We start from the raw sequence: 17,973 nt of genomic DNA on the forward strand, positions 1-17,973 counted from the left end.
CATGCCAGCCGAGTATTTCGACGACTGGCTTTTCACACCCACGCTTTCTACCAGCACGTTCCAGGGATTCACCTCGGACGAAGAACCAGCATTAGACACACGTTCACCGGAGGGCTCGCCCTCGGGGTTTGCCTCAGACCGCTCGTTTTGGTGGGACAATCGAGGAGAGGAGAGGTGGCTGAGGGGCCCTTGGCAGGCAACGGACCCAGAGGGGAACGAGGGTGAGAGGGACATGGACGTGATGGGGGAGGACGTTGGGTTCGAGCATGGCGGCACGGAGATGGAAGCAGAGGAGAACGAGGTCGGCGAAGACATGGAGGACGAGCCGGATTTCTCTAACTGGATGCACGCCACGGGGGACGAACTGTATCCACCATTCACCCCCACAACGACGGAGCACCCAGCACCCCCGCCGGAGGAAGGGGAGGGGGGAAGGGGGGGCTTCGAGGGGGGGATGGATGTCAGGGGTTCAGGAGCAGAGTCACAGGAGAGGGAAGAAACGGAGAGCGAGGGGGAGGAGTCGGAAGGAAATGTCAGCGGCGACAGTAGTCCAAGGTCTCTGAGTCTCTCCAGTGACTCGGAGGATTCACAGAAAGGGGCCCCCATGGTCAGGGCAAGGGGAGTGCCCAGGGGGACACCTCGGGAAGAAGGGGCCAGAGGGGACTCAGAGAGTAGCAGCTGGAAATCCGGACCAGCGTCCCCCCCAGAGTGCAGTAGGGGGGAGGAGTCCAAGGCATCGGGATCAGGGAGCGCGCAGGCAGAGGGAGAACGTGAGGCAGGAGTGGCCACACCCTCGTCAGGGAGCGAGGAAACGGTCATCCGGAAAGTAAAACGCGCGCGCGCGCCAAGTTCAAATGTACAGGAGGGCGGCAAGGTGGGCAGCCCGGGTAGGGAGCCAGGTCCTAAAGCCCGCCGAAGAGAGGGGGAGGAGTCAGAGGGGTCAAGCTCTGCGTCGGAAGAGTCCAGGAGGAATGAGACCCCGGGGGGTAGTAAGACCCAGAGGAAGAGAGAGAGAAGGAAGAGGTGGAGTAAGATTAGAGTCTTAAACTGGTGCATAGGGGGTGGAGATCCAGACAGAGCTTCGCCGGTCTAAAGTCCAGACGTAGGGCTGGGACGCTGAGACTTGTAAATGGAGACTATTCTTCAATAAAGACTTTGATACTGTACGATCGGCTAGCGTTGGTCCTTGGTGAGCTGGGACCCGGAGCCAGCCCTGACAACTGTGTTCTCAAAAAACCCTTAGTTTGCTATTTTTGTATTTAAAAAATCAAGCTTTTTCCAGTTGCGAAATCTACCTTCCTTGCCAATACTATGAAAGAAGTTAATGAGCTCAAAACATTTGTCAAATTTTGAATTCTTGCCATTGTACATGTGCCAAACAGTGTTATTTCATGAAAATAGTTCACTAAAATGAGGCAGGGCAGATAACACGGTTTTATAATTTTGAAGAAAATATGGAAGTAATATAACTGACCCTGCCCTTTGCATTTCCAAGGCTATGGTACAGGCCACAATTCTTTATGGTACGGATCACTGGGGAGTTCACAAAAACAGAAAGAAAGAAAGAAAGAAATAGTTCCAAAGAATTCAGTTTGGATTGCCTTAAATCTTTTCGTGAGTAGTGCAGCTGCACCATTAACAGTTAGATCTGGACAATATTCCTTACCGTCCAGGTTTATCAGTGTTTATACCTTAGCCTATGATATCTTATTCAGCATGGTCCCCTTGCAAACAAATCCCTCCTTAAACTTTGATTGCAAGATATTTGAGAACCACTAACAGTATCTGGTGGTTGGCATGCAATAATATTTAATATTCAACACTATTTGGCAGTTGGTATATAATGGTATGGGGGTTGTTTGTTTGTTTTTAATAATAAAAAAAGCATTTGATAGATACAGTGGGAATTGCTTGAAGGCGCATGAAGTGACAAATTTGCTGGAGCTAAGTAGGTTTGATCTCATTCTGAATCTGATCAAAGTATGGAGGCCATCTAGTAAGGAACCTGATGTACACCACCTAGAGCTTGGTGAAGGAAAGGCAGGCTATAAAGTAAGTGCATAAGAACCAAAGAGCCCTCCTGGATCAGGCCAAAGGCCAATCAGATGCTTCTGGGAATTCCATAAGCAGGCTATGATTGCAGTGAGATGCTCCCACTGTTGTTCGATTGTTCTAGGGCTCAGTTGTTTGCTTCTTGGCCATGACTGGAACATGCATATATACAGGGACAGTGTGTCCCATTTTACTTCACTCTGCCACCATTTCTGTGCCATGCCGTCCACCCTACTGCAACCTGCAGAAATGTAGGTCCTGCATCAGCACTGATCTCACTAAAATCTTATGAGATCTCACACACTCCGCAAGATCTTACTGGAAATTGGCACCAATGGTGGCACCAATTCTCTACCAGTGGTGGAAGTGGTGTTTAGTGTTTTGGGGTTCTTTTTACTATTATTGCCATGACCTAAGTCTGTGTGCAGCATAAATAAATTTGCATTTCCATGCGTCTTTGCACTGAGTAATTAATTGCCCTACACATATATATCTCAAGGCAATGTACAAAACATAACAAAAATAACTTCTTGCCAATCGGAAGGTCAGTGTTTCAAATCCATGTGACGGGGTGAGCTCCCATTGCGTGGTCCCAGCTCCTGCCAACCTAGCAGTTCGAAAGCATCCCAAAGTGCAAGTAGATAAATAGGTATCGCTCTGGCGGGAAGGTAAACGGTGTTTCCGTGCGCTGCTCTGGTTTCGCCAGAAACGGCTTAGTCATGCTGGCCACATGACCCGGAAAAACTGTCTGCAGACAAACGTCTGCTCCCTTGGCCAGTAAAGCGAAATGAGCGCCACAACCCCAGTGTCGTTCACGACTGGACTTAACTGTCAGGGGTCCTTTACCTTTAAAGGTAAAGGGACCCCTGACCATTAGGTCCAGTCGCGGCTGACTCTGGGGTTGCGGCGCTCATCTCGCTTTATTGGCCGAGGGAGCCGGCGTACGGCTTCTGGGTCATGTGGCCAGCATGACTAAGCCACTTCTAGCGAACCAGAGCAGCACACGAAAATGCCGTTTACCTTCCCCCCGGAGCGGTACCTCAAAAGTGGTGCTTTCGAACTGCTACATGGGCAGGAGCAGGGACCGAGCAACGGGAGCTCACCCTGTTGCGGGGATTCGAACCACCGACCTTCTGATCAGCAAACCCTAGGCTCTGTGGTTTAACCCACAGCGCCACCCGCCTCCCTATGGAGCAGGTAGATATGCAGAATTTGGGATTTCCAATTACGCCGTATTTCACAACAATTATTACATCTACATTAGGGTGGTTTGTTTTCATGAACTTTGAGTTCCTGATATTGTTTGCATTTTAAGAATGGGAACTAGAATAATATTTGCTATGCTCCCCCCCCCCTTCCTTCAGGTGTTGCTGGATTCCATCACCCATCAGCTCCACCCAGCACAGCCAACAGTCAGGGATCAGGAGGTCCACATTCCCATCATTATGGTGCTAGAGAATAGTACAGAAAGGTATATAGGCCACTTCACGTTGCCATTTCTCAATCCAGAGGCTTTCCAAGGTGCATTTTGCATACCATTATTTACCTTATGATGCTCAATGGAGGCCAGAAGATTTATCTGGGATCAAGTTCCATTGGATGCCATTGGACTTACTTCTGAGTAAACATGTATAGGATGACGTCCAGTATAAGTCCAGATAATATGCTGGAAGGAGAACTGAGAATTTTCCACAACCTGAATATGAGCATTATGGTCCAGGTATCACTGTGCCTTCTTCCCGGGAGCCTGGCCTGAAGAAGAGATCAAATATCCTGCAGTGGGGTCAAATATTTTAGGGTGCTAATTTAAAAGCTCTTTAAGGTGCAGCATATAGTATGGAAGTCTTCTGGTCGCTCCTGAATTTGGATTTATTTGGTTGGTTAGTTGTTTCTCCCCAGGCCCTTATGAGACAGGAACACAAAAAAGCTGCACATTTTATTGTAGCCTTTCCCCGTCTCTTTTAAAGCCCATCTCGCCATGGGTCAGGGAGGCTGCCTGACAAACTCTTGGCTCTAATCCACATCAAACTTGCTGAGGGAGAAGGCTCCGGGCTGCTGTTTTGGAAGTGTGAATCCTGAGGAGCCAGGTTTCAAGTAGAAAAGTGTAAGGAAGTGGGGCGAGTAGACTTGTGTACAATGAAACCAATCAATAGAAACATAGATTTCATGTAATGACACTGAAGGGAAGAGCCATAGCTCAGTGAAAGAGTGCAAGCCTTGTGTGCACAAGACTGCAGGTTTGATTCCCCACGTCTCCAATTAGGGTGGGGAATATGATAACATTTTACGTAATGTGTCTTTTTTTAAAGACTTTTTATTGTAGCAATTTTCTTTCTGCAGATATAAGGGTAGAGAAGTATAGATATTTTATTGTAATGATCTGTTTGTTTTGTGTGTGTGCGTATTTTATTAACGTTTAATTGTTTTTTAATTATTGCTTTTTCCTATGTTTTTAGCTGTTTCTGTTTTAGCTGTAAGCCTTTACTTGAGTTCCTGTCAAGTAAAAAGGTGGAATAATAATAATAATAATAATAATATCCCCTGTCTGAACAATATCCCCTGAACCAATAATCTGAGTGGGTATAACGTAAGGCAACACCCTCTGTTCCTAACAGGGGCACTTTCACTCTCCTTCAATTTGATTTGTGGTTTTTTGTTGTTGTTGTTGTTTTAAAGAAGGAAGCTGTTCCAGAATTGTGGGTTGGGTAAGGAGCAAGATTTGGGAAGGTGATTAATGACACATCATGGCATTGGTCACATGACTTATTGGGCAAGTTCTTTCCAAGCAGTTTAAAGGCGAGGAGGGCATACGGATTGCTCTCCACCATTGCCTGTCAGCGTTGAGTCTTCCTTGCGCACGCTAGCCAATGCGCAGAGCATTCCATGGCTGCTGTTTCCATGATTCTAACACACATATTGACAACACTGGCTCCGGTGGGGCTCTAGCTGAGCAGACCCATCACCAGCTATCACCCCTCTTGCCCTGGGCCCAGTGAAGAGGGACCAGAGGACTGACCCTGAAGCTCTGATTTGCTCTGATCGTTTGAATGGTAGGATTTTTTCGGGATGCACAAAGAGAAAAGCAGCTACACAAGGAAAACACCCCTCCCCCTCAATCTTGCGCGTTTTGCAAGGCTCTTGTTAACTGGGAAGAAGGGGCCCAGGTAACATTACACACTTACCTGAGAGTAGGCTCCATTGAACCCAGTGGTGCTTATTTTTGTGGAGAAATGGATACAATTGCAGTGTGCTTTTTGGAAGCATGTGTGTGGTCTTTGTCCCTTCAGGAAACAGGTAATCGAAGAGACTTAAAGCACAATCCTATGTCTATTCAGAGTTATATCCCACTGAACGCAGTGGGGCTTACTCGCAGGTAAGTGGGTATAGGCTTGCAGCCCTGTTTCGGGCCAAAGGAAAGGTTAAGACGGGACAAGATTATAGAGTCTTCACGTGGCCCCTCAAAGATGACTTGCGTCACTCATGGCAGGTGCTCAATAATTTGGGGGGGTTGAAAGGTATGTACCTGGGCAGATTTCCTTCACGCTTGAATCTCTGAGTGGCAGTCAACTAAATTTTACTCAGAGTAGACCTATTGAAATTAACGGACCTCGCTTAGTCATGTTCATTCATTTCAATGGGTCTGTCAGCAAGCTTAATAAACCTGAGAGGTGGCATTTACAGCGCAAAATGTTGGCGGAACATTAACACTGGCTATCAGCTAAGATCGCAATCGGGATTCCGGATTCAAGGAGGCAAATAATTCCTCCCTTTTGTAAATAGGCTGATTTCGTCCGCTAAGGAACAGTACAGATATGTGGGGGGAAATACATAACCAAATGCGATAAGCAGCTGATTGGTATTGCTCGCGGTCGCACAACCCTCTCCAACGAGTCTTGGTTTGGCCTCAGATGCCTCAACTACGATACCTTTTCCGATATTATCATTCGTGAGGAAATAGGGAGAGAGACGCTGCGGTTTTCGGATTGCTCAGCAATTCCTTCGCGTGCTAAACTATGGAATAAGTGGCGTTCAGCAAACTCTGCGCTTCCCACCATCGTTTCCCTAGCAATATTAAATGAAGCTGGAAAGGGGAAAGTGCAGTAAAACGTTCAGCTGTTTTTGTGGGTTTCCCCCGCACCCCTCCAGATCAGATACTGCCAAAGGGAATAAACAAACGTTAAAGCCTTTAGGGAAACGACCGTGGCTCAGCGGCAGAGCGGACATCTGCCTTGCGCGCTGGAAGGCCCAGGTTAAATCCCTGGTAAAATCCCGGTCTCAATAAAAAGTCTTACCAGAAACCCAGGAAAGTTCTGCGTCTCCCCACCATTTCAAGATCAGGTTTAAAGAAGCCAGCAGCTCCTTTATCCCCTCTGCTCTCCTCCTTTCCCGTTTTAAATGAAGGCAGAGATCCTAAGTAAACTTCCTTGGAAATAAGTCCCATTACAATCGACGGGACGCACTCCCGCGGACAGAAAAAAGACGGGTGCGGTTTCGGAGTTTTGCCACTTCCTATCATTAACCGGAGCAAGCAAGCCCAGATCTCTTTTCAGTTTTACAGCCCGGTCAAGTTAAAGGTTATTATTGCGTTCCACTGAAAGGATAAAATGCTTAAACTCACACAACTTTCCCTGAACTTGACTGCCGTTTGCCTGGGATTAATGTCCTCTGCGAGCCTGGATTACTCTGAGAAAGCGGCCGTCCTAGGCACGTTTAAGGGAGCAAATCCTAACGGACTGAGTGTGGGTTTCGTTTGGGGAGCCCTGCCGAAGATCCCGGCAGATCCCAGCGCGCACCTTTGCTCGGGAGTTAAGTCCCAGAAGTGCGAGGGGGCTTACTGGCAAGGAAGTGTGTGCTGTTCTGTACGCGTTTGCAGCCTTGCAACCTCTCTCTTCTAAACGCATAAAGCCAGCATCGCTTTCCCAGAGTTGGGAATCAATAACCAATAGCGCAGCTTTATGTCTCCGGCTCTCCGTTCTCCCCACCCCGCCTTCTTACTAACCCAGCCAGCCAAAACAATGGAAACCAAACCAAACATAAAAAGAGCGGCAGACTAAACAAGGCTGTGGGCCCCACCCCGCCTGTGATTCTTCGGAGCCGGGTCTGTCAGAGAAACCCAAACAAAGCAAGCGACCCCAAACACCCACCTGTGCAACACCTCCGCAACACGCTTTATTTAAAAGGGATCGCTCCCAGGGTCGTCATGTGTACATTATATACAGATAGATATATTTATATATTTATACGGTCCTCCTTTCCCTCCTCCTGCATAGGCAGAGTCTGTGCAAGAATTCTTAAGCATCTTCCTTCTCGGTGCAAGTTGTGCAGGCAAGCTATGTCCATTCCGCCGGCCCAGCAAATTTATCCTCCGGGTGGGGGGAAAGGTATCAGCTGTCGGAGTCCAAATCGCTTTTGCTTTCTTCTTGTCTCTTCTCTGGAGATGCTTTGGAAGCTTTATTCCATTTCTGGGCATTTTCTGACTCCTCCGAAGAAGACCTCTTTTGCCTTCTCCATTTAGCCCGGCGGTTCTTGAACCAAACCTGCCATTCGAGGAAGTGAAGGAGGGGAGGGGAAGTTGTCAATACTTGCAACAACACTGTTTGCACCGCGTGTTTCAGTTTTGCACGGCTGCTGCAGCAGCATGGAGCGCTGACGCTGCACGTGCGAACCAGCCATTACGGATCTAACGCCACATAAGCGGCAATGCTATACCTACTTCCCTGGGAACTCAATGGGACTTTTGAGTAGGCATGTATAGGATTGCACTGGGATCGAGTTCTCCTATCACTAGATGCCACGCCATCTCAAACGTAATGCTTCCTCTGGTGGAAACGGTTCACACACCCAGATGACGTAAACATGCATGTGTGAACAGACTACCGTCTGAACAAGATGCTGCGCAGCCTAGAGCTTCAACACAGAGCCGCGAACTAAGGGACAGGTCTTGCATTTCGCTGCGCATATGCGCAAAAGGTAGAATCTAACATTCCCCCGCGCAAGATCAACTCACGGTTGAGCTACTTCGGCGGCGGCTGCAGTTGCTTCCGCGCACCTGGGAAATGTTACACTTTACAGGATCGCAGTGCAACCGGGGTTATTTTAAAGCCAACACTGCAGGACTGACAGCGTAAAGATGGGGAGTGTTACCTTTAGTTTATCCAAATAGCGCTGCTGGTTATCCTACTGTTCCTAGGATCTTAGGACCAAGGGCGTGTCAGAAGTTGTGCAAAATACAGGTTTGATATGTCCTGCCTAAAGTGCTTAGCGCCTGCAAGAAAATACATTTGACCAGCAGAACGAGTCCCATCCTAAAACCTGGTAAGCAAACGCTTAAGAAGCGAGGCATTTTGCATCGCGGCTACAGAGGCAAGTTGGATGACGTTGTCTAGCTCTGCACCCCACCCGCTTCTCTTTCCTTTACCTGGCACAGGACGTCCCGGGCCAAGATCGGATGCAGTTGCCCGTCTCCCCGCATTCAAAGGGACTTGCTTCCACCAAATGCGTGTAGGATCGACGTGCCGACGCCTCCCAGGACCGCCTAGTACTGTTTTACTCTGGGCCTAGCACACTGTCGGGCGCTATAAATATGTGCAGTTGTTGTGAGCAAGTACTTCGGTTGTCATTAGACAGGCGAGCCTATTCTACAATCCAATGAACACAGAAGTCACCGTCCAAACCGAAGTCCCAAAATATTAAGAGGGGGACTCGGTGCCTCTTAAAACTAAACTTGAGATGAAGGGAGGCTGCAAATCCTCACCACACTCATCAAGGAATAAGTTCCATTAAACTCACTGCTTTGGGGTTAAACTCTCAAAGTTGTGGATCGCGCCACGCGAATAGGATTGAGCACGTCTGAGTATGCAAAGTGCCCGTCCAAGTTGGGAATCTGCGGAACTGAAGCTGCGATCCAGGGACCCGCTGAATTGTTGATCCCTTTGACTAAAACGCGTCCTCAACGCACGTACTTAAAAATTACGTTTCATTTAAATCAGTGGCGTGCTGGATTGGGGCCGAATGACAGTGGTAAGGAGAATTACAGAGTAATCCTATGCATGTCTACTCAGAAGTAAGCATCACAGAGCTCAACGGAACTTACTCCCAGGTAAACTAGGTACAGAATTGCCGCACTACTCAGTCTTCTGAGTAACTGCTACTACTGAGTACTACTGCTACTACTGAGTAATCATTGCATATTATTCTTCACCAAGGACATGTCAGGCGCTGCATAAAATACAGAAGCGAGTTTGCAGTCAGTTTAAGATGCAAACTTTCTCCCTTCTTTGGAAATCTCTCCCACCCACCCCCACCATCACTCGCCCTCCCCTTGGATGGCATAAGGAAGAAACAGTAGCCTCAAACGGCCCCGGTCTCCCTCCGCCCTGCATTTTGCAATGGAGCCCAGAAGCCCATTCGAATTACCTCCACTTTCTCCTCCCGCAAATGGACCCTCCTGGCCAGCTGTTCCCTGGTGCCCACATCTGGGTATTTGGTTTCCTGGAAGAGGTTTTCCAGAGCCTCCAGCTGTTCGTCCGTGAAGATGGTGCGGTGCCTCCTTTTCCGACGGCAGTGCAGCTGGTTCAGCAGCTGCAACTCAGTCCGGGACAAGGTGCCCACGTTCATGTACGGCAGCATCTGATGGGGCACCGGAGACATCAGGACGGACCCGGTCCCTTCGTAGCCTAGAGAGAAAGGGAGAGGGGCGAAAGGAGGTGATATGGTACCGTTTGAGCTGGATTCGGAGCCCACGAAAAAGTACGGCCTGCCAACTCCGAGAGTTACCAGCCAGGGGCAAAAGGCCACGAAGAAGCTGATTAAAGGCTATGGAGCAAATTTGGAAGTTTCAGTTTGGTGAAAACGCCCACTAACTTTTGCAGGGATGCGGAGTCTGGGCTTGGCGCTGCAGCGCACGCCCATCCCGCTTACTCCAGATTTGCCCTGGAAGACGGAAGTAAGTCTCATGCACACATGGAGAAAATGCTGATTGCCACTCCACCAATGACCCTCTCCAAAATGATAGGCACTGATAGACGTGGGAATACGTCCCAGTGAGTCCGACGGCGTTTCACTCTCCACTTTAGTTCAGTGGAGTTTACGCATTAGGGGGCATGCATTAAGCTCACCGGCTAGGGCCGCTTAAGCGGGTCAGAAACTAGGGTCCAAGCCTCTCAACGACGAAGCAATAAATCCCCGCTGAATTCACCCAGGAGCCCCAAAAACCAGCCCACAACTGGGATCACGTTAAAGTGCGGGGATTTTTTACCAGCCCATCAATATATGCCCCCACCTAACTCATTGGAAGGAAGTTGGGGTACAGCTGCAATCGCCATTGCCATCCAGACAAAATCAGCTCAAACTGAACAGGATTAATAACCGAACTTGAACTGTGCCCCTGACCCTGACATATTGGGGGGGGGGGGAGTTCAATTAATAAACTAACGTTTCCTTCTATGTATTTAGAATAATCTCATTGCCTTCAACAAGGTTAGCAGCCTAATCAGATGTCAGTGGAAGGATACCCCACCAGTGGCGTAGCGTGGGTTGTCAGCACCCGGGGCAAGGCAAGTAATTTGCGCTCCCTAACCCGTGGATTTTAGCACTCAGAGAGCTGCGAGTGCGAGCGCGCCCCCCCCCCCCAGATGTTGCGCCCGGTGCGGCCGCCCCCCCCTGCACCCCCCCACGCTACGCCACTGAAGGCCACTAAATTCAGTGACACTTAACTTTGTCCTAAATAAATGTGTTGAGGATTGTATTTTGAATCAGGTTCAACCCCCCCCCCCAAAAAAAAAGAAAACCCCACACATTTTAACTGGGTGTGGATCGGATTTGCCCATTGGTTGACTTCAAAAATCAGGTTTGCCAGATTTGTTTATTTTATCATGGAGTGATTTACATCTGGATCTCAGATATATTTTCTTGGAAGTTTTATTTAATTCAGTGGGACGAAAAAAAAAATCTTATTTAAAACTGGAAAGTTGAATGTAAATTAAGGAGAGCAGGTCGCCGCCTCAGAAGTTTACACTCCAATCCTAAACACGTTTGCAGCATTTGTTTACGCGGAAGCAAGTCCCACTTTCTTTAATTGCATTGACGGACACATAAATATGCTTTAGGACAGCAGCTTTACTCAGAAGTCAATCTAAATACTCCCAGGAATGTTGCAAGTTGCAAGGATTCCAAACCTGCGTTTCTGAGCGGGTCGTCAGAGCGGGTATATGTCTTAAGGATTGGAAGCGAAGCGACGGGGAAACGCCGCTTCAGAGAACTGCACCCAACCAGCTCAACTCTCAACACAAACCGACTTCGATCACAAGCCATCTTGGTTCGAATACGGAACGTCACTTCCAGCCAATGCGAAGGAATCTATCGCCGTTTCGCAGCATTCTGTCACGCCGAGGAGTGACCAGGCAACAGAATCCTGGACGGGACTAGCTGTGCCTTACAGAAGCAACCTTAATGGCACGGGGTCACCAGCAGCAAACTGAGCTCCCCGCTTCCCACACCCTTGCAAATTTCCCTCATTGTAAGTGAATGGGCTATTCTTCATTCCCACGAACGAAAGTCCACTGGGGACCGTTCTCCCCACCGCGCAGAGGAGCGGGGGCGGCGGAGCCTCGTCCTGTAAATGACGGCCATTTCTCAATCATTATCCAAGCGCAAAGGAAAGTCTGAAAGCGCCGGGAAGAGCGCGCGTAAAGATAAGCGAAATAAGCGGAAAAAGTACGGGGAGTGGTGGTTAACTTTGATTCTCTCTTTCACATTCCCTCCTCACCCCTCTGGGTTGAAAGTGAATAGGGCAGTTAGTACTGGGAGGGTTATTATGATTATATTATTAGCATTATTATTGCCTTACCTGTTGCCGGGACGCAGGAGCACTGCTGCGCGCCCAGGGGCTGCATCGCGCCGCAGCAAGGCGGCCCCACGGCTGAAGCCTGGACGTGCAGCTGCCCGTAGTAATAGTTGCCATAGCCTCCCAGTCGAGATCCGCCCAGCGCGGGCAAGTTGGAGGCCGGGGCCACCGCCCGCGAGTAATATCCGCCGTAGTCTCCGCCGGCTGCTGCAGCCGAGGCGTACAGCGAGTCCCCGCCGTGCAGGCTGGTCGAGAAAACCACCGACGGCGCGCTCGGCTGAGGCGCCGCTTGCTGCTGCTGCTGCTGCTGCTGGAGCAGCCCCGACTCCTTGCAGCGGGGTCTGGCCGCCAGGATGTTGTCGATGCTGAACATGCCCGCAGGCATAGCCCCCAAAGCGCGCGGCTCGGAGGGAGGGCGGGCGGGGGCCGACGGAGCCAAGGAGAAGCTCCGCTCAGCAAGGCGGCGGCGGCGGAGGGGGAGCGGAGCCGAGCGTGCGCGGCGGCGGAGCCGAGGAAAAACGCGGACTGAGGTTTCCCCAGGCTCGGGGCGCCAGGCTTATTTGGGGGAGGGGGAGGGAGAGGGGGGCCTGCCCGCGAGCGCTTTCTTTTTTGAAAGCAAGCGAGCCAGGAGAGGCCCTTCCTGGTCACTTTGCGCGCTTCTCCCCCTCCTCTTTTTCCTCCTCCTCCTCCTCCTCTCCACTCCCCCTTTCCTCCCCTCTGGTCCGTTTCCTCCTCAGATCTCAACTGCATGGGAGTCTCTACTCCACCCCGACCCTCTTTCCTTTTTTATACCCCGGCGACGTCATCCTGGATTTAGTTCCTGGTTATAGATCAGATCGCAAATAAAACCAGATTTCTCTCTCTCTTCGCCCCCCCCCCCTTTCCATCTTTACCAAAGTAAAGTCAGTAGAGATGGTGGCGGTGGGGAGGAGGGAAAGTGGAGGGGTGGGGCTGGTGGGTGCGTCTGGGGGAGGAGAGACGGGTCTCTGTGCATTAAGAATTAACGAAATTAACGTAATCCTTTCCATTAGCGGATCTCTTTTTTTTTCTTCCGCCTCTCGCCTCTTCCCAGCTCTCGGCGAGCTCGCTCCTCGCACCTCGCCTCCCTCCGCCCCCCCCGCCCGCGATTTAGGGTTGATCTCTCGCTGTTTGCTGCCCTCCCTCGCTAATTGTTGCCCGGGTTAATCTGGTTAATGTTATTGCGGAGAATCGCCTAACACCAGCTCCCGGCCGGCTCCGAAGGTGCCCGCTTATTTTTCTGCTCAGAGGCTGTTTGCTAATTTATCAGCTTCTGTCGCGATCCGAAAGGGCGACTTCCCTGCCGTCCATAAATGAACTTAGGATCGGGGTTAGACGTTCCCGAGAAGAAATGCGTGCTGGGGCGGGGGGGGGGGGAGGAAGAGTGAAAGTGGGGAAACAAGGTTTATAATGTTCATCTTTAGTCCATTACAGCCCCTCCCCGATCGGCTTTGTCTTTACTCGACGGTAAACCCCTTGCTTCAAAGAGCGTAGCGTTTCCTTCCCTTTAGCCATTCCGGTCACTGATACATATGTTGCATAGAGTGTGTTCCTTTATCCCATTTTTCCTGCCCCATCTCCCAGCTGAACCCCCCCCCCCCATCCCTCCCCTGAACCCGAACATATATATTCGAAATTATGTTCCGCTGAACTTCCTACCTAGCAAAACTCACTCTTATTTCGTGAACGATTTGGTGCTCAGTCTGTTGCCGTCTATGACGACCTGGTTATATATCGGGAAGGATGCTGCGGACGGAGCGAAAGGCTCATATGGTCATCCTCTGCAGGTTTACTCAGAAGTAAGCCCCGATGAGTCCGGTGATCCTTAGCCTCTAGCCGGCCAGTGTCCATTGGACTACAGTCGGAAAGGGACCTCTCCGAAGCACATTCGCTTGGAAATAAAAGCCCGCTGCGATCAGGTTAAGTCAAGACCCGGCCACTGCGCATTAGTCGCTCGGGTTTCCACGGGGCGCGTTTGAGTAACCATGTGTAAGAGCCGCAAGACGACACCCATTGAAACCGACAGGATTTAATGGTTCTTAGCTTCGTCTGGGATTTTGGATTCCGGATCTGTGACATTACGACTGTCTTTAGGTTGGTATACACACACACATCCCACACAAAGTAATGGTTACTTAAAAAAAATATACTTGCAGGAGAGGGTATAAATTAATATGGTGCTTTTGCACCTTCGAAAGGGACGTATTGGGGAATATTTTCAAATGTGATTTTCGACAAACATGTGAGAAAGGAGGGTCTATTGGGGTACCATCTCAAAAAATAATCTCTTTTCCAGTCCTCCAACTATTGTATGTATGTATGTATGTATGTATGTATGTATGTATGTATGTATTGGGGCTGATGTTGTTCTTTACATTTCGCATGTACCTTCTGGTGAAGGGGTGGGTCGGCTAAGTCCTTTAAAAACTCTTGTTGATTAAGACGCGACCGTCTCTCCTGGTAGCCGGGTCCTTGTGATTTGCAAAACCCTTGGTCTGTCACGATTGTCTCCAGCGATCTGCAGGAGGTGAACTGAATCAGATTAGAATATTTACCCCATCAGCCCTGCATCAATGAAGGTAGGAAATTGTCCGCGCGAAACAAAACTAAGCCATTAGGGGCTGTTTACGAGGAGCAAATGATTATTATTTTTATTCTTAAAAAAAAACCTGAACAAAAGAATTCCTTTCTCTCAAGGCTTGCGTAGGAAATGTGACATCTAAGCCTTCTTTTATCCTCGCTTAGTCTAAGCAAACCTTACGTCGCAGTAAAAAGGAGACACACACACAATCATATGTGTATTTCTCGTTATTTCTATTTCACCTTCCTTCGCTTTCACCGCTTCCCCAGCTCAGGTGACCGTCAAGTAGTCTAGAAAGCAGTTTCATTTCAGTCTATTTAGAGGCGCACTGGATCTGTTCAAGTAAATCTAGGTAGAGGCGAAAGGGGCCCTGAATGAATGGAGCTGCTTAACTGTAAGCTCCTTGAGGGCAGAGATTTTTCTCTTCAGTAAAAGTACATAGATAATATAGTTTCTAAATACAATTAATCAAAATGAGTACAGTACAAACGTATGGCATTAATGCCTGTGGCCAACACGATATAGAAATTTGAATATGTATGTGTTTGTGTGTATTTTTTCTTCAAACGTCTTCAGAATTTTCTGAGTAGTTCTACGGTAGTTTAGAAAAATTAAAAAAATCACAAATACATTTTATTGACACTTTCCCCAGAATTTTTAATCTTTAGATTTTCGCATGAGGTCGGTTTTACCAACTATTCCTCTGCCGCAACCCCCCCACCACCAACAAGCATCCTCTGAGTATTAAGTTAATTTGGAAATCACTAAATTAATGTATATACATCTATCTATCAAAACTGAACGCAGCTTCATCGATGCCGCAAAGTGATTGCATCGCTTTGATTGGCTCCTCCAGACTAGTTAGCAAAAAAATAAACACAGCCCGTTTTTATTTATTTTTTAAAGTAGGGGACTAGCCTGGCAATTTCCGCGACCCAAGTCCTCCCCCCCCCCCCCCGCCGCCGCCGCCGCATCATTCCCGGTCCGATGCCGTTGAGACGTCGACTATACAGCTCCAACGACTATAGCCCAGGCGTGCAACATGAAACTACTGTTTAGCTGCAGTGGCGCGCACTTTTGCTCTGTGCTTCAACTTGGGTCAGCGTTTCACTTTATTAAGCATCCATGCAAGACAGAAAGGTCCAGAGTCGAGATCCTTTCACCAAAACTATGCCACAGTTTTGGAGTTTGAAAGGGGCAGGATTCTCTCTCCCCCCCCCCTCCCCGTGTGCATATGTACCTACATTATGCGTAATTTGTGGCGCTTCAAAAGTGGAATAAATAGAGCCACGCCGCCTGTGAAAATTAGGGAGAAGTCACTGGAAGACAGAAGATCTGATCGGATGCTCTGTTATGACTATTTTGCGACGAATCGGTCACACCTCTAGCCTTTTTAACACGCAAACAAGGAACTGAGTCAGTGCTGGTGAGTTTCGCTGAGTGCCTATGGAAAGAGAAAGGAACATATTTTCACTAATCCAATGGGACCGGAGAGTTGGCTATTGCAAAAGCAGAGCTCTGCGCAGGTTCACTTGTAGGCTGGTCGTGTTTATATAATTAGCAATACCTCCCCCCGCCCTTTAATTTATTCCTCTCCCCATTGGAAAATTGCTCCTCGGGACACAAGAGCTCTTTAATGAGAAAATCTGTGGCAAGTCAACAGCACAGATATTTGGATACAAAGCAGTCCTTCGTGAAACAAGCAGCCAGGTGAGGAGAAGGTATACAGTACTTGATTCATGCAGAAACCTACAAGCAACTGACGAGATATAGGTCGGAAGCACCAGATAGCGGATCCGATTACACATCAAAAGGGAGTCCAATTCGGTTTAAAATTCTGTGGTTACCTGAGCTCAAAAGAACTATCGCCTCCATCCCTAGGAAATCCAACGGTTTTCCACGGCTTTAGTTACTTTCAAATAAACGACTTTAGGAGCCAAATAAATATGCCTAATACAGTGGTACCTCGGGTTAAGTACTTAATTCGTTCCGGAGGTCCGTTCTTAACCTGAAACTGTTCTTAACCTGAAGCACCACTTTAGCTAATGGGGCCTCCTGCTGCTGCCACGCCGCCGGAGCACGATTTCTGTTCTCATCCTGAAGCAAAGTTCTTAACCCGAGGTAATATCTCTGGGTTAGCGGAGTCTGTAACCTGAAGCGTATGTAACCCGAGGTACCACTGTACTGCAAGCATTCTTGGGTGTAAATTTCACGGAACTCAGTTCTGTGGGACTTACACTCCGATAAACTGGGGAGTGGTGGTGGGGCATATAATTTGTTTTTCTTTTTGTTTCTGACTCGGAAATTTTATTGGCTTAAAATATTACGGCCCCATCTGAGTTTAGGGATCGGGTTGTGTGTTAACACCTCAGTCGTAGCGACACTTCCTGGGAAATAAATCCCATTGAAATCAGAAATTGCGTTTTAGGATTATTATTTTTAAATTCCCCTGCTAAATTGGTTAGCTGCAATTTAAGCCTTTTGAAATCAGTGAGACTTACATCTTATTTCTGTTTAGGTTTTGATTTTCGACTATTACGAACCATCATCATCAACAACAACAACTTTATTTTGAATCCCCGCTCCAATGACTGTGCGCGCTCAACGCTTTTCATACTGTTCAAGAATCATAACCCTATTCGCCTCGCGCACATCATGCAGACAGACGTGTTGGGACAGGCATACTCCCTTTCCCCGGTAATTCCTGCAAGCTTACTCCGGATCGTGGTCCACCCAGTTGAAGCACTACCTGCCTGGCTCCACCGCCCCCCTTGGATGGACTTTGGTGAATTTCTGGTTTCCCTTTCTGATCTCCCCCTTCTTCACTTTCGCCTCCCATCCCAGTTCTACATTCCGTATTAAACAAACAATCACTTGTCACTCATTGGAAGAGGATGACATTGGAATAACAAATGAAAGCGCGGCAAATTTCGCGCGACTGGCGCGTTGCTGGCGAGCGGGTGTGGGGCTTGTTAGTTCCCGGAGCCAGAGTCACAGCGTGGGCTGAAGGATGCGTGGAAAGAGGGAGCTCGGCAAGGGCAGGAGGAGCTGTTAGAGGAGGAATCAAGAAAACACGGCGGTGATTTTCAATATTATTACCCAAACACGATTTCCCACGAAGCAATCACGACGCATGAGTCTATGGAAATGTGGTTTGCTGAAAAGATGGTCACTCTGAACCAACATTTCAATAGAAAGAACAGGAATACTTCTAGTTCAATGTAAGCAGCGTCCTTTTACAGGGTGATTGCTTACGGCGCTTTTATTTGCATGGGGTTTGCAAAATAAAGAGAAAAAGGACTCTCTCCCTTTATCCAGATTTCCTTGCTACTCAATCTCCCACCCCCTCCCGAGATCCCCCATTAGTCCAGCGCTCTAGACAATGAACCCAAATACTAGACAAGGGAACAGCGCATTCCCGGTGCCTTCGGCTCCGCAGGATGATCAATAAGGGACTGTGCAGATTTTCCCCGCAAGG

The 17,973-nt window shown here is 48.7% G+C and overlaps 1 protein-coding gene and 1 long non-coding RNA gene across 2 annotated transcripts; one reads left to right on the plus strand and one right to left on the minus strand.

The window, feature by feature from the left end:
* Positions 1-7,197: 7,197 nt before the first annotated feature.
* GSC (goosecoid homeobox) lies at positions 7,198-12,281 on the minus strand (the record flags this gene model as incomplete). The annotated part of the gene is made up of 3 exons (XM_083439884.1): positions 7,198-7,589; positions 9,469-9,728; positions 11,900-12,281. The coding sequence occupies 3 exons, from the start codon at positions 12,279-12,281 to the stop codon at positions 7,437-7,439; spliced, it is 795 nt and encodes a 264-aa protein (XP_083296010.1). The 3' UTR covers positions 7,198-7,436.
* On the plus strand, positions 11,234-17,686 carry LOC310677971. Its single transcript, XR_014511540.1, has 3 exons — positions 11,234-11,569; positions 14,379-14,493; positions 17,014-17,686. It is a non-coding gene; the product is annotated as an uncharacterized lncRNA (long non-coding RNA).
* The last annotated feature ends 287 nt before the right edge of the window (positions 17,687-17,973 follow it).

Source organism: Podarcis tiliguerta (genome assembly GCF_965153285.1).
Source record: "Podarcis tiliguerta genome assembly, chromosome: 1".
Classification (NCBI taxonomy): domain Eukaryota; kingdom Metazoa; phylum Chordata; class Lepidosauria; order Squamata; family Lacertidae; genus Podarcis; species Podarcis tiliguerta.